Source organism: Entelurus aequoreus, linkage group LG03 (assembly GCF_033978785.1).
Source record: "Entelurus aequoreus isolate RoL-2023_Sb linkage group LG03, RoL_Eaeq_v1.1, whole genome shotgun sequence".
Classification (NCBI taxonomy): domain Eukaryota; kingdom Metazoa; phylum Chordata; class Actinopteri; order Syngnathiformes; family Syngnathidae; genus Entelurus; species Entelurus aequoreus.
Window position 1 is genome coordinate 37397293 of NC_084733.1, and position 16727 is coordinate 37414019.

At 38.6% G+C, this 16727-nt stretch overlaps 1 protein-coding gene across 2 annotated transcripts in view; it reads left to right on the forward strand.

The window, feature by feature from the left end:
• Window positions 1-16727, forward strand: part of babam2 (BRISC and BRCA1 A complex member 2) — a 176502-nt gene that overhangs the window by 66942 nt on the left and 92833 nt on the right. The window contains exons 5-6 of one of the 2 annotated variants that reach the window (XM_062041738.1): window positions 60-254; window positions 3760-3834. In XM_062041738.1, the coding sequence (XP_061897722.1) occupies window positions 60-254; window positions 3760-3834 (270 nt within the window). The remainder of the gene's footprint in view (window positions 1-59; window positions 255-3759; window positions 3835-16727) is intronic. The other variant, XM_062041739.1, reaches the window with a different exon arrangement.

Genomic DNA, 16727 nt, shown 5'->3' on the forward strand with positions numbered 1-16727 from the left:
TCATGTTTAACTATGTAAACAAGATTTTCAACACTGAGCTAACATTTTTTCTTCCTCAGCATTTGGTCCGATGGGATGCTGGCAACCCAGACTGTTTGCTCCAGCTTGTCAAGGAACTTATCCAGCAATACCACCACTACCAGTGCCAGCGCCTCAGGGAAAGCTCCAGGCTTCTATTTGAGTATGACAGCCTGCTCGAGGATCCTAACTATGGGCGCAATATGGAGATTTATGCCGGACACAAGAACAGCTGGGTAAGGACTCACACAAATTCACACAGATTCATGTTTAAAATGTCCACTGTGGACAGACCTGCCAACATTGAATTTTAATGCGTACTCCAAAAACGGAGCGCAGCGAAGCATACAAGCGTAAATTAATGGTCAACGATGTGTGTATGTTGGTAGGTCTGCGTGTATTACATAGCTGATTTCAGACTATTTCTAATCAAAGACATTTACATGTGAGGACACATTTGTTTGCCCTCTTCCTGAAATCAATAAAAGCCCTTTATTTTCAATTAAATCGGTCATAACCCAAAGTGTCTGTTGTTTTTTTCTGCCTGCTATAACAAAGACAACATCTCAATAAAGCCAAATTAAACTTTTATTAATTTGCTGAATTAGAACAAAAACAAAATGCAATGGATAAATAATTTGCCCCCTAATAATTAACTGTCAATAGTATAGCCTTTTTAATTCAAAACTGAAAATACCGTATTTTCCGCACTATAAAGCGCACCGGATTATAAGGCACACCTTTAATGAATGGCATATTTCAAAACTTTGTTCATATATAAGGAGCACCGGATTATAAGGCGCACCTATGCATCCATTAGATGGAGCAGCGCTAAAGGGAATGTCAACAAAACAGTCAGATAGGTCAGTCAAACTTTATTAATAGATTACAAACCAGCATCCTGACAACTCTGTTCACTCCCAAAATGAATAAACAGCTGTTTTATTATTTTCCCCGAGGTAAAATCAGTGACGTGGTGCTTTGTTTATCTTTTAACAACAGCAATGTATAACAGTAGTGCAACATTTATATCACATAGTAGAGGAGAACTTTTCCCTGATTCAATAAACACGTAAAAAACAGTGATACTGTTACGGTAAATCAAACGTTAGTGCAATCACAATATAGTAACACTCGAAACAGTGCAGAGCAATAACAATATATCAATAACTCAACGTTGCTCAAACGTTAATGTCACACAACACAACACACAAAATAAACATGTAAAGCTCACTTTATGAAGTTATTCCTCATCCACGAATCCCTCGAATGTTTCTTCTTCAGTGTCCGAATTAAACAGTTGGGAGGATACGGCATTGAAGTCGTCATTAATCGAGTCAGTGTCGCTGTTGCTCCATTCCCGTGTTCTACTGCGTGACTGATTGTCTTAAGTTTAAACTCTGCGTCGAAAGCGTGTCTCTTAATAGGAGCCATTTTGGGGTCTTTAAATAAACAAACAAATGGAAATCAAAACGGCACGCCTCGTGCAGTCATATATCCCAGCATGCACCACTCGCTTCTTCTTCTTCTACGGGGGCGGCTGCTTACCGTAGAAGAAGAAGCGCTTCTTCTTCTACGGGGGAAAAGAAGTTGGCGGCTGCTTACCGTAGTTGCGAGACCTAAAATTTATGAAAATGAAGTTTAGGTTTGTTGTGGCTCAATATTGGTCCATATACTGAATAAGGCGCACCGGATTATAAGGCGCACTGCCAGCTTTTGACAAAATTGGAGGTATTTAGGTGCGCCTTATAGTGCGGAAAATACGGTAAATGTATTCTGGTAGTTTTTAGTTGAATTGGCGCATTTCTGCTGAGGAGTATTAGCGCATTTTTCTATGGCAGATTTTTCAAAATCATCCAAATTGGTTGGTCTCAGAGCATGGACCCTGACCTTCAGCTTCCTCCACAGACTCTCCATAGTATTGAGATCTTGGCTTTGATGGGCCACTCCAGAATTTTTTTATTTTGTGCCTTTCAAAAAGTTTTCGACCAAATTTGATGTATGTTGAAGGTCCTTGTCTTGGTGGAAGACCAAACACTAATCCAAACCTAGACTGATAGTAAGTAGACTTCCTGATATTCTCAAAAGGAACTGCACTTTTTTCAAATCCCTGTGTGAGACAAGAACACACTTTCTGTTGTTTGTGTGTGCAAAATAGTGAAAAACAGCAAGCAAGAGGCAATGGGGATTTACCTATGTTGCCTATAAAGCCCTCTAAAACATATCCAAAAAACTAGTAGTAACAAGCACATTCATGATAAAGTAAGAGTATTTTGGTCATCTTAAGTATTACTGGAACTTCTTTCCTAGGCGCATTGATTTCACAGAGCGCATAGCAACAAACGCTACTTCCGTCAACAACTACAGCATCTAGAGCGCTTTCTGTGTTTGCTACTAATAATCATGGCAGACTTCGAGACGACTACTATTTTGGAACAAATGGGGATCCAGATCCTTATCTTTTTTAGCCTGAATATACAGAGGATGAGCTACTGGTTATTGATCCACTCTGGGATCAATAAAATATCTATCCATCTAAAAGGTGACAGGGTGAAACGTTGGTGCTGACGAGTACCGAAGGAGTCAGGACCAACATGACTTGGTGGTGTATATGTAGAGCTTGCCAAGCCATGCAGACAAAAATTAAGTGCTTCAATGTAACAATCGATGAAAAGGCTTTGTGTATCTGGCGAGGAGGTACAATGCTTTAAGAGACTCCATCACAATGAATGACAATTTTTTTGCGCTATAAAAACCTTGCAGTGGTTAAAACATTTTTCCACCTACCCAAAATCAAATGAAAAAGACGCCCCCGGCCAGTTGAACTAGATGGACTGCTCCATTGTGGTTCAAATCTAATTGGATGCTTGTTTTGAAGCTCAAAAAGGGGCTAAAATTTTGATCATGTACTTTTTTACCAAATCTTTCATGAAAACAACTTGAAAATCCATTTTACATTTGAAAATGTACCAACATGTGACCATGTCTTTGAAATATGATTTCCTATCAACAATGTGCTGAATTTTTGAGAAATGTTTAAAATTTCCTTCAGGGCTTATCAGTTTGTCCTCAAGTTTATTAATTAGACATATTTTTACTATCATCCATTATATTAAACTATCAAATACAACTTGGGACTTGAAGACCGCTAATGTCTTAAATGCAATTATTCAGAAGTCGTTATGGACATAACAGACAATTCTCCTTGTTACAGTCAGTACATGTCTTATTTATTAAATATTTTCTTATTTAGTGAAGTGAAGTGAATTATATTTATATAGCGCTTTTTCTTTAGTGACTCAAAGCGCTTTACATAGTGAAACCCAATATCTAAGTTACATTTAAACCCGTGTGGGTGGCACTGGGAGCAGGTGGGTAAAGTGTCTTGCCCAAGGACACAACGGCAGTGACTAGGATGGCGGAAGCGGGGATTGAACCTGCAACCCTCAAGTTGCTGGCACAGCCACTCTACCAACCGAGCTATACTATATATAGTGGGACCTTTTTAAGTCCGTTAACCTGACATCGTTATACATGGTTAACGGCTTTTCTCGACATAAAATATTAGATCCAAAGGCACCATTTAATGATTATGTTTTCGTAAATGTCGGCATGTTGTAGTATTGTCAACCTCCCCATCATCATAAAGCCATAATATCACCACTGTCTGGTTACACTGCATTAAACTGCCAACCAAGTTTGCTTGTATTTAAAAAAAAAAGTTCAACCGTTGTATTTCAGACGGGAGAGTTTTCAGCTCGCTTTCTACTCAAACTCCCCGTGGACTTCGGCGACATCCCAGTCTATCTACTCAAGGTAATTAACTAAATATTAATGTATCAACATGAATGGACTCATGAATGATCACTCCACCTGAATGATTACTTTTTCACTTGTTTTCACACATGCATGTCCATATGTTTGGTATACACAGCATTTGTTTAAAATTAAATGTAATACATATGAATAAATAACGACCTCAGTCTTTGGGGGGGTGCTGTGAGTTTACTAATCAACAATCTGTCACTCCTAATTTTCTCTGAACCGTGTGATATCTGGAGGCTACTTCACCCAACAATCTCTCTCTCTCTCTTTTTCTGTCTCTCTCTCTCTATCTCATACCCTAGTTCTCACTCTCTGTCACTTGCCCCATCTTTGACTGCTTGCATAGGCTGGAGGCTGTGAGTATCTGGCCTGTTCTAGCATGGCCCCTGTTTGTTGGGGGAAATGATGCTAAACATATGGCAAACAGCTACAATCATTAGTCTCACGCCACCCTCAGTCCTCATGTCTCTCAGACCTGAAGCAACGCTAAAAAGTGGTTCTCTGTATCTCTAATGCAGCAGATTGGCTTTTTATGTCCACAGTGATATTATAGAGATGTATTGCTGGTCCCAAAAGTTTTTTTCTTTTCTACCTGCATTTTTTCAAGAATATATTCCTGCATATATTTTTTAATAAGTTGACAATAGTTACACTCAGCAAGCTTGTATGAAAAATGTCACGTGTGGGGGTCGCAGCTGGCTGCGGGGTTGTTCTTCCAATGCAAAAACGGCTCCGGACGACAGCGTGAAGGTGAGCTTGGATTTATTAAGCATAAATCACTCAAACTATCACAAACGCAAACAATAAACAAAAAAGGCAAGCGTGCCTAAAACACAAAAGAAGCTGCTAGTTAGAAGCTAGGACATGGACTATGAAAACTTACTTGGTCAACAAGGGACATGAACCGGTGTGACAAAGACAATGAACGCTGCACGAGTGAACAGAAAGAAAGACTTAAATAACCCAGACATGATTAACAACAGGTGCGTGACTCAAAACGTGAAACAGGTGCGTGACATGACAGGTGAAAACTAATGGGTGACCATGGAAACCAAACAAAACAAGGAAGTGCAACCAGGAACTAAAGAGAGTCCAAAAACCAAGCAAAACATGGCCAAACAAAAACATGATTAACACATGACAAAAAATTACTTGGGGATCCCGAAAGGGACAAGCGGTAGAAAATGGATGGATGAATGGAAAATGTAACATTGCTGTATGATATAGGTGTGCTGGATAAACACCTGGATATGATAAACTAGTTGTGAGAATTATTTATTTTTTTAATAAGTAAATATTTTTTCATCGTTGTACATTACTGCCTCCCTCATCACAACATATATTCAATATTTATTTTTCTACATAGATACTCAAAGTAGGAGTGCTCTGTTTGGCAGTTAAGACAAACATATTTTTACCGCATCAGAATTAAAGCACATCTATAGTCGCATCTGCATAGTGGAGAGTTATAAAAACCAGCCCGACCCTGTCCTCCTACACAACATTGGGAACTGGATTATGCAGTATATAGATTGGACACCACTCGAATAAATTGTATGCCAACAATGTATGACCTGAATATGCACATTGACAGTGGTCATGTAATTAGTTTTGTCAGTGTGAACGCTGTCTAGGATTGCTGCAAATCTCTTCACCACATGCAATGTAATACAATTGCTTAAATAAATGCAAACACTGCATCTATATCTTTGCATCTGCATACTAAATGTTCTTTTGATAGTGGCAAAGTAGGGTATACTTTTTACAGGTCAATTACGATTGTCCATCCCTATACTGACAATCTAAAACAATCAACTCAAAATCTAATATACGCATATTTTTTTTGCATTGTAGGCAGAAAAATAGTTAGAATTCCAAGATGTTTTCCTCAGATCTTAGCACATGTTAAATCAGTATCCTTAGAAGCCATAAAGAACATAATGAAATACACATAGTGTCATTTAGATGTAATCACTACAGATTAAGAGTGGAACGGTTCACAAAATCTATGGTTTGGTTTTGTTTCTCACGGGTTGTGGTCACTTTTTTCGGTTATGTTCAGTTTACATTGTTGTTTTTAATAACCCCAGATTATCATATATATCAAAAATCTTACTATTTTACTATTTTTTGTCAATTAAGTCATGTATAGTTACAGAACTGCTGTTTGCAATCTTGTAGCTCTTCTTCCATGCGCTTTTGTCTAAAATCAATACTCTCAAAATAGATTGCAGCAGTTGTTAATCTGTGAGACAACTCCTATGCGCTAATTATAATAATAATATACACTGCATTGCACATCTTGTACAGTATCACTATATTGGTAAACAAAGGTGCTATGTGCCAATCATCTGTGGTTGCTTTTTCTGGCCGGACAAAATGTGTACATAACAGCTGGGGAATATGTTTTGATGTTAACAGATATTTTTTTCTAAAACTCATCCGCTTTTTCTACTGAGCGCTGTCCTTCACACTCACTTTCTTTAAACCCATGGTTGGGAAAAACAAAGTAACTAATACTAGCGAGTGAAAGACCAAATGTTGGATAGATTCTACTAGGTTCAATGTGGCGAGGTTCCTGAAGTTTGCTCGTAAACCTACATTTTTGCTCACGTTTTAATGAATTTTAATGCTCAAATCTCCAAAAAATGTGTACGTTGGGGCACTCTGCACTGAATTTACAACTAAGTAATGTTTAGCCTCGAAACAAACCCTTTCTTAATAAAGAGTTATTGACTGCAAACAGTTTACACTTCAATAATCAAACTGCTGATGTATTGCAGGAGCAGTCAGCCAGGTAACGTAAGTCAGAAAGTTGACCCAAATTTGAATCAAATCTGTGGATGTCCTTGCTGGAGGATAGTGTGTTTGGCACTGAAGCAGAAATTCCATTCAGACATAGACAAACTTACACTGGTTGTGATTGCTGAGATGTTGCTAGCAGATGCAGAGCTGTAGAGGACAACTGTTACCTGGGGCAAAGCATTCGTGTGGTCTGCACTCACCACAGTGGACATGTTTACCTTTCTGCATCTACTGGACAGCCTTAGGGAGGGATAAGGATGCTAGTTGATTTATTTTTTTAAGGGGGTAGCCTGTCATCGCCAAATGAAACAGTTGGGAGGATACAGAGAGCAGAGATGAAGGATGGATAGTGAAATGCACACAATGGATGTTGGCATTTTTTTCCCCATGAAACGGTATGTGGGCCTTTTGGCCAATCTTGTAACGTCTTCTTTTGATATACATACCTTCAACAGTTTTGATTCTTTAATTGCCCTGTCCATTTTTTGGCCCTCACATAGTTGTGTTATATCTGTCTTCTTAGCAGTGATGTGTGTTGACAATCATACCTAAGGCAGGTACTGGTATTTTTCAAACATTTTACTTCTTGTGCTCTAATCACTTTTGATAGAGATTGCTTACTAGCCCTACTAATACACACATACACAGGAAGGATAATATTACGTTACAAAAGTGGTGTTTAGAAAAGAGTATGGGTTCACTCACCGGTTCAAGAGCAATGTCGGAACTATAGAATCTGTTTTTAAATGCCTTCATTGCCGAACATCTCTTGTGAATGAGCATTAAACCACTTTTGGTAGCATATACTAGCCATTAGTGGTGTTCTTATATTTTTTTGGTTTGAATATATAAATAATTTGGAGCCCGCTGCTAACTGCGCCTTTAAAAGCCTAACAAGCTGCTTTACAGGTATAATGCTTTTCAATGTTATTTTCCCATTGGAAACAATTGACATAGTGTTGTGGATGTTGCTGAAGAGGGTTGACTTTACATGCTGCACTTTATAACATTTGTAACTTCCATGTGAGTGTATAAATAAGTTTACTGATGTACAGTTGTGGTCAGAGGTTTACATACACTTGTCATGATAATGAATGTCATATAACTTTGGGCCCTTAATGATTTATGTGAACCGTTCTTTTCAAGGATGGAATGATTATACAACATACAGTACATCTTCAGTTATTTTTAAACACAAGAACTATGCATGGAAATGTATTATTGTAGATCCAGTTGAAAAGGTTTTGGTGACCCATAACTAGTCTGTAACTTGACATGTTAGAACTGACTTTCTTAATAAGCGGTATCTGATCACAATATAATCAAAACAGAATGGAATGTTTTTGTAATTAAGATCCTCCTATACATCAAGAAAGTATAAGTCCTGAATTCATGGCAATGGAAACAGCAATTATCACTTGTGCTAGCAGTTTGGATCTGGCAATTTGACTTTGCGTGCTACTTGCGCAAGTTCACCAATTTGGTTGCGTGGCAACTACAGGGTGTATCGCTCCAGCCGGAATATGCTCCAGCAGCATAAGTGGTATAGAAATTATGCATTCTGGGTCTTTTGAAATGCGCTATATATAGTAAATGGTGTGTCCTATTATGTGTCAAACCTGCTCCCAGGCCAAAAGCAACTCAGGATAGGCTCAATTTCCCTGTGATATTACCAGATAAGTGATAAAAAAAAATGGTTGACTGAATGTATATGTTTTTTTCCCTGATCTTTCAAACAAAATACATTTTATTTAAAATATGGAGTCTTTTTAAATTGATTTATGTGTGTGGTCAATTTAAACCCTTAATGAAAGACAATCATGTATTCAACTGACTTAAAGGGGAACTGCACTGTTTTTTTTTTTTAATTTTGCCTATCATTCACTATCCCTATGTAACACAAAAGCACAGATGTTTTTCTTTTTTTATGCATTCTAATTTGTAATATACGGAATGTACGAGTTCTTCCGGAGGTGGGAACAAAACCCACTGGTGGACACCAACGGTGAGGCATGGCGTCATGCTGAAGAAGGAGTCCTATCGAGTCATTTTGGCTTATGGAACTTTGAAGGCAGTGGACGGGTACCGAAAGGGCAAGTGGTGTGCGGCTTTGGCGGTTGCAGTGGCAAAAACTCAGACATGGGAGGAGTTTGGCGAAGCCATGGAGAACGACTTCCGAATGGCTTTGAAGCGATTCTGACCACCATCCGCCGCCTCAGGAAAGGGAAGCAGTGCACTGTCAACATTATGTATGGTGGGGACAGTGTGGTGCTGACCTCGACTGGGGATGTTGTGGATCAGTGGAAAGAATACTTCGGAGACCTCCTCAATCCCACCTGCACGTCTTCAGTGCCTAGGGAAACTGTGGTGGGCTCTCTTATTTCTGCGGCTAAGGTTGCCGAGGTAGTTAAGAAGCTCTTTGGTGGCAGGGCCCTGGGAGTGACTGGGGTGGTGGTCCCTCTATTTAAAAAGGTGATCCGCAGGGTGTGTTCTAACTATCGCTTGATCACAATCCTCAGCCTTCCCAGTAAGGTCTGTTGATGGGAACTGAAAACGAGGCTACGCCGGGTAGTCAAACCTCGAATTTAGGTGGAGCAGTGTGGTTTTGTCCTGGTCATGGAACTGGGGACCAGCTCTATACTTTCGGCAGGATCATTGAAGGTGCACAAAGTTTGCCCAACCAGTCTACATGTTTTTGTGAACTTGGAGAAAGCGATCAACTAGGGCTGCACGATTAATCGAAATTGAATCAACATTTAAGTTTCAATTAGTGCGCTTAACAACAGCAAAAGGCTGAGTTTTAAATTTTTAAATTTTATTTCCGCCGTTGAGTTGAGTTTGAGTTGAGTTTGAGTTTATTTCGAACATGCAAGCATACAACATGATACATCACAATTTCCAGCTTCTCTTTTCAACATGTTCGAAAAGGAGTAGGAAGAAGCAGAGCTTATTTAATCCTACCCCTTTTCTTTACCTAACAGTCGCAAAACTTTTTGTTCACTTCCTGTTCACAATTTATTCACAATAAACTCCATAAGTAATCACAATAAAAATAAATAAATAAATAATAGTAAGAATTTAATAATAATAATTGGTGAAGGAAGTCATATTTCATATGATGAGATAAGTAAGATTACTTTAAGAATGAATGAATGGATGGATGAAATAAATTGAGAATGTTTGTCATGGTTCTTCTTCTTTGTACTTTGTAAACACTTTAAGTTTGAAGAGTTTCTTGAAGTGTATCACATTAGTACATTGTTTGATTGCTTTGCTTAATCCATTCCATAATTTAATTCCACATACTGATATACTGAAGGTCTTAAGTGTTGTACGTGCAAACAAATGTTTTAAATTACTTTTTTCTCTAAGATTATATTTCTCCTCTTTTTTTGAGAAGAATTGTTGTATATTCTTGGGTAGCAGGTTATAGTTTGCTTTGTGCATAATTTTAGCTGTTTGCAAATTCACTATGTCGTGGAATTTCAGTATTTTTGATTCAATAAATAAAGGGTTTGTATGTTCTCTATATCCAACATTATGTATTATTGACTGGCATTTGAGTGACAGACATGTTGGCTATTCAGAATTGTTGAGCGTTGCGTTTGTTCATCTCTCGCTTCAAACACTTCCAACACCTGAGCGCTGTTGTTTAACAATGAAAATAGCTGAACCGAGTGACCCCTCTTTTCAGTCATTAATAATCTTTGTCTCGGCAGAAACAAAAGCGGGGCGTCGCCACTGACACACACAGTACAGAGAGCCTCGTGACTTGCCGGTGAGAAGTGCTGCAGACTAACACAAATTAGGAGAATTATAAAGATTATAAAACCAAATGTCGCGTTGTGGGAATAGTTCACCTTCAATCAGATGGACGATAGGAGCCCATTTACACGTACGAATGAGCGAAAATGCCGTCGCAATCACATTTTCCATCTGGAAAAAAAAGGCACTTTAAGATGTTCAATATTTGTTTAAGTAACATTTTTGCTTACAGAAATTAGTACATTTTTTTGTTTATTAATTTCGGATGACAAAGTTATTTACCTTCCAATGACAGTACAATGGTAAACAATTCTAAAGTAATGAGAAATAAAAGTTTACATCCTTTTATATGGTTACTTGCATTATTATATATTATGAATACATTACATTATAATCACGGTATAGTTTTAATCAAATACGTATGTATTCAGTTAAAGAGCATTGTTGAAAAAAGGTCTTTCTGCATGAAGCCAAATATTTTTGAAAGTAAATGATTGCCTATTGTTTTAATGTGTGGCACCTTAAGGGAAGAATATGTTGATTTACTGTCTAAAATTAATGTGTATTCCTTCATTTATCATTTTTGCAGTTTCTATGCAAATGTATGTATAAAATATAAAATTGAATCGCAATCGCAATTTTGGAGAAAAAAATTGCAATTAGATTTTTTCTCAAAATCGTGCAGCCCTACATTCAACCATGTCTCTCAGGAAGAAGTCCTGTGGGGAATGCTCAAAGAGTATGGGGAACTGGACCACCTGTTCGGGGTGATCCGCTCCTTGTATGATCAGTGTCAGAGTGTGGTTTGCATTACCGGCAGTAAGTCAAACTCGTTTCCAGTGAGGGTTAGACTGCGCCAAGGCTGCTCTTGTCACCAATTCTCTTTACAACTTTTATGGACGGAATTTCTAGGCCCAGTCAGGGCGTTGAGGGGATCTGGTTTGGTGACTGCAGGATTCGGTCTATGCTTTTTGCGGATGATGTGGTACTGCTGGCTTTGTCTGGGCAGGATTTTCAGCTCTCACTAGATCGGTTCTTAGCTGATTTTGAAGCGACTGAGATGAAAATCTGTACTTCGAAGTCCAAGTCCATGGTTGTTGCCCGGAAAAGGGAGGATGCCATCTCCGGGTTGGGGACGAAATCCTTCCTCAGGTGGAGGAGTTAAAGTACCCTGGGCTGCTGTTCACGAGTGAGGGAAGAGTGGATCATGAGATGGACAGGTAGATCGGTGTAGCGTCTGCAGTGATGCGGACCCTGCATTGGTCTGACATGGTGAAAGCACTCAATCTATTGGTCAATCTACATCCTTATCCTCACCTATGGTCATGAGCTTTCTGTTATGACCAAAAGGACAAGCGACCAAAATGATTTTCCTCCATCGGGTGCCGGGGCTCTTCCTTAGAGACAGGGTGAGAAGTTCTGTCATTCAGGAGAAGATCAGAGTAAAGCTGCTTCTCCTCCATATGGAGATGAGCCAGATAAGGTGGTTCAGGCATTTTGTCAGAATGCTTCCCACTGACGCCTCTCTGGGGAGGTGTTTAGGGCACGTCCGGCCGGGAGGAGGCCACGAGGAAGATTCAGGACACTTTGGAGAGATGATGTCTCCCAGCTGGCCTGGGAACGCCTTGGGATCCCCCAGTAAAAAGCTGGATGAAGTAGCTGCGGAGAAGGAAGTCTCTGCATCTTCTGCTTAGGCTTCTGCGCCCGCGACCTGACCTCGAATAAGTGGAAGAAGATGGATGAATGGATGGATGGCAAGTATGTGGTGGCTAACAATGCAGCTAATGGGATTACACTATTCCGCCTATAAAGCCGTCTAAGAAAAGATTAAAAAACCGCCAGCAATACTCCATTTACATCTCATGGCCCGCATATTAACCAATTATTAGCGATATTATTATAAGCACTAATGCAGACAAACTATTTTTAGCGGCACCGTGATCACAAAGCGCTAACTAGCTTATGTACCTGTAGCTATTGACATACAGTACTGAGCTGCTGCTGCATTGCCTCAAATGTGGTAAAAGTTAATTCTATTGAATACAAATCATGCCTCTCACCTGAATAGTGGAAGGATGTTGCCACAAACCAAGAGGTCGGTCAACTTTGACATCCAACTTATATCCAGATATGGCAAGAAAGACACAAAAAAATGCTCGTTTGCGGCCCCTGATTTTTTTTTACCTGCGGGAGAATTATGAATAATTTTTTATCTAAACAGGAAGATGTGAACATCCCATTAGTCAGCATCCTTGTGAGAGCAGAACTTGTACAGTCAGTGATTGTTTTATTTTGTTCGTAGTTTGTATATCTTGTTTAGCAATTAGCAATACAGCTGCATGAGGCTTATGCATGATGCACACTAGTGTTGCTGTTGTTGAAGAGAAAAGCAAACGATGTGATGCGTCTGTGATATTAATGCGCACCATGTGCCTAAAATGAGAAAAATATGTTAATAATACATGTTGTTATTATTGTGCCTGTCACTACATATTGCATATATTCTTACAACATGTATACAGTATATAACGACGATGGAGGTTTATGGATGTTTTCTTCGAGCATTTTATAGACTGAGTAGAGTGAATCCCGTTGGCTCCATTGTTAAATTACTTTTGCTAGTGTTTATTCATGATTTAGAGTGCATATAAAGAGAAAAACATGTGCTAGTCTCACATAAGGACTGGATGATTGGAAAAGTTCCTAAAAAAAATTGCAGTTCCCTTTTATATTTGAATACACTCAGGGCCTGATTTACTAAAGGTTTGTATGTACTAAAATTTGTGCAAACCTGTTAGCACACGCAAAGCTGATCTATTAAACTTGTGCAAAGTGGATTCCATCTGTTAAGTGAGCAGAACAAGGTGCGCAATCCATTTTGCGTCTCTGTCTTCATTAATATGCAAAATATATGCTGTTAATCAAAACACCCACAATACTGGCAGGAGAAGATGCAAAAATAACTATTTAGCACACACATCACCGTTTTGCCAGCACTATTTAGCGTTGTATTTAGCACGTGTCCGAAGGACATGCAAACTGACATTTCCACACACGGTTGCAGGATCAGTGTTCATGCTGCACAGACAGACGATGGACAGACGAGAATCCTCCGTCGTATATGTGTGTGTCAACATTTTGGACGGTCAGAGATAAAAAAAAATAGTAGACAGCAATCGGAGGGTTGCTGGTTACTGGGGTTCAATCCCCACCTTCTACCATCCTAGTCACGTCCGTTGTGTCCTTGGGCAAGACACTTCACCCTTGCTCCTGATGGCAGCTCCTGCCATCAGTGTGTGAATGTGTGTGTGAATGGGTGAATGTGGAAATACTGTCAAAGCGCTTTGAGTACCTTGAAGGTAGAAAAGCGCTATACAAGTATAACCCATTTATCATTTATTTATTTAGACATATCGTCTATTCAGCAACATTAGTTTATAATAATAAAGCTGCTAGAGCACTTAAGAGGCTGATTAAAACAAATTCAATTGATGCGTTTTGGTGTCCTTTACTATTTTTTCTAATGACGTTTGTTTTTTTCACATAGAAGATGTATTATTAAATGATTTCTTTTATGGAAAAAAAAACTTCTTTAAGTGTGCAGTTTTTTGCGTCTTGAGCGGAGTTTACGCAAGTTACGTGAAGCCAGAGTGTAAACCAGGCTCAAGTACAGCCTCTCACCAATGAGCGCACATTTAGGGATAATAAAAAAAAAAGTGGTTTCATTGTAGATGCACTGCAGGACTGCCTCTAAAATGCCCATAAAAAGTAGTACATGTCTCCTGCTTGTTTGAAAACATAGCAAAACGCCACATTCATGATAACATGAATGTGCAGTAAATGGGAGTCTCTCTGTGGTGTAGTACATGCGAAATCCTCATTTAAACAAAGTGGTTTGTACGTTCAGTCTTATTAAATTGCACGCAACATGCCCACTAATAGTAAACGCTATTTCATAGATTGCACATGCTGTTTTACCGCATGGTCTTTGGATCTTAGTAAATCAGGCCCTCAATGTACTGAAAATATTGTTCACATACAGTAAACTTGTTTTCAAGGGGTTATTCAGGTGCACTTTATGTTTATACATCGTTCACTCTTTATTTGAGAGCAATTGGTGTCTTACTTCTCGCCAGTGAATTTTGTGATCTGTATAAAACTGACCTGAAGAAGGTTTGCATACAGCCTTAGGCATTGCCTTATTCTGTTTTTTCAGTTTTTAGAGGGGGTAGGCAGTCAAACTGGTTCATCCGAAGCACTTGCATCAAATTATGTTTACCCTAATTAATTTTGGTCCTGCATCCTCTTACATCCCCCTCTCATACACCCACACAAACACACTTCAGTAACTAACAGGATCGTATTGGGATGCTCAGGCATGTATTTTTTTATTGGTTGTGCTTATCTTATTATTTCTGTATTATTGTTATTATCTATTTCTAGCAGGCAGGTTGCAATCCGATGCAAGTATCTATACATTATCAGAGAGTACATGCTGATTTCTTCATGTTTATGCCTTCGATTTCCATATTATTAGTTTATTTTATTTCAAACAGTCTTCTATTAGTAGATCAAATGTACGATCTACGAACTACTCTACACTGGGAGCTGCAGTTGCCAAAATGTTGCATTAAAAAATGCAGCTACATTTTAAAACAAAACCCTGTGTGCTTTATTGTAACCCGCTTCTTTTGCACTTTTATGTCAGCTAAATTGATTATATTAAATACAATTTCGTTTTCTCAATCTCTCAAGGGTACACTCATACAGAGAAATTGAATGATTAATCTCCACTCAAAGCTTCTGCTCTAAACTTGACTTTTTCTTCTGCATAATTCCCTTTTGGCATGTTACTAAAAAAAGCACAAAACATGTTTTTAACCTGTAACCTGTTGCAGTGATTACTCACCATTTCAATGTTAAGTGGGTTGTGAAGGGGTCAAACATTATGCGTAACTGACAGAGGTTAGCTTTTGATTAATGCAAGAGGCTCATCAAGTGAGAGTTGTTTTACTTAAATCAATATTTTTTTTCTCCACCTACTACTCACATAGACTATTCTGGAAAGTGATTGTTGTTGTATATAGCCCTATATAATATAAAATAAATTGTTTATCAGAGCAACAGATAAATGACTTGAGAGCATAGATATAAAATGTTATGAGTTTTTCTCTATCAGCTCTGGTTACTGTTATTAAACATACTGTACCTCTAATTGTTATGCATACAATGAATCGGGCACAAGGGTAAAATAGTTTCATACATGCAGAGTTAACTTATACAGTGTATGATTAAATAACATTTTAAAGTATATACACAGTGTCAGAGGTACATTTATTGAAAAATAATTGAAGGCAATACTCTTATGTGGATTGAATATACAGTACAGTAACTAAAATCAGTTGTAAAATCTGACATTTTTTTCAGTGTAGTAAAATCACGCAGGTCAATAGCAAATGATCATCCTCTCAAAGAAAAACAGCAGGAGGCTTCTATATAACTAATACCTGTTTTCTATAGATTGTGTCATTGTTTTTTTTTTTGGGAAGACATTGTATTGTACGCTACATACCCAATTGGTCGCAACTGTGGTTGCCTAGCTTTTTCTGGTTGCCCCATAATTGTTGCGTCTTTCTCAACCACTTTCGTTGTGGTGGTTTTTTGTCCAACTATTGCATGACAGTTGAGCTTTTGGAGAAGTCGTGGCTGAAGATAGCCTATTGCATCATCTGAGTCTTTCACAACGCTTGGTTCGTATGTCAAAAACAACACTTTAGTGCTAGAAAAAACACATACATACCTGCACACACGTACGTTGTCATAGGTATGGCACAAGCTCACCGCTGGAACAAGTGAACATAACAAAGAAGGCTGTGGCTCATTGATTTTGACTCTTAGAGGAGTTATTAAAAGAAAAAACAGGTGGCCATTGCAGCTAGCTTTGTTGTCTTAACCAGTCACTACGACCTTTGTTGACTTGATACACATTGCTTCATATGGATGTTTAATTTACCCACGTGTCAGTTGTATAAAACCATAACCAAACAGCCAACCTTCAGTCAACTATTTGTCGTGCTGCATTTTGCTCTATCCTTTTTGCTTGACTGTCAAGAGTTTAGACCCTCAGCAAGTGGTTATAATGTGTGGCCTTGCTGTACCCTTGCACGGTAAACACTGACTAAGCCCTCAGGAATCTGAACAGCCATAAAATAATTGTATGTTCATCCCAAAAGTCCCCATGTGGCTTGTTGCCTTAGCTCGGCAATTTCTAACAGAGATACTCCAACAATTGTTTTCCCTGTTAAAATTGCCAT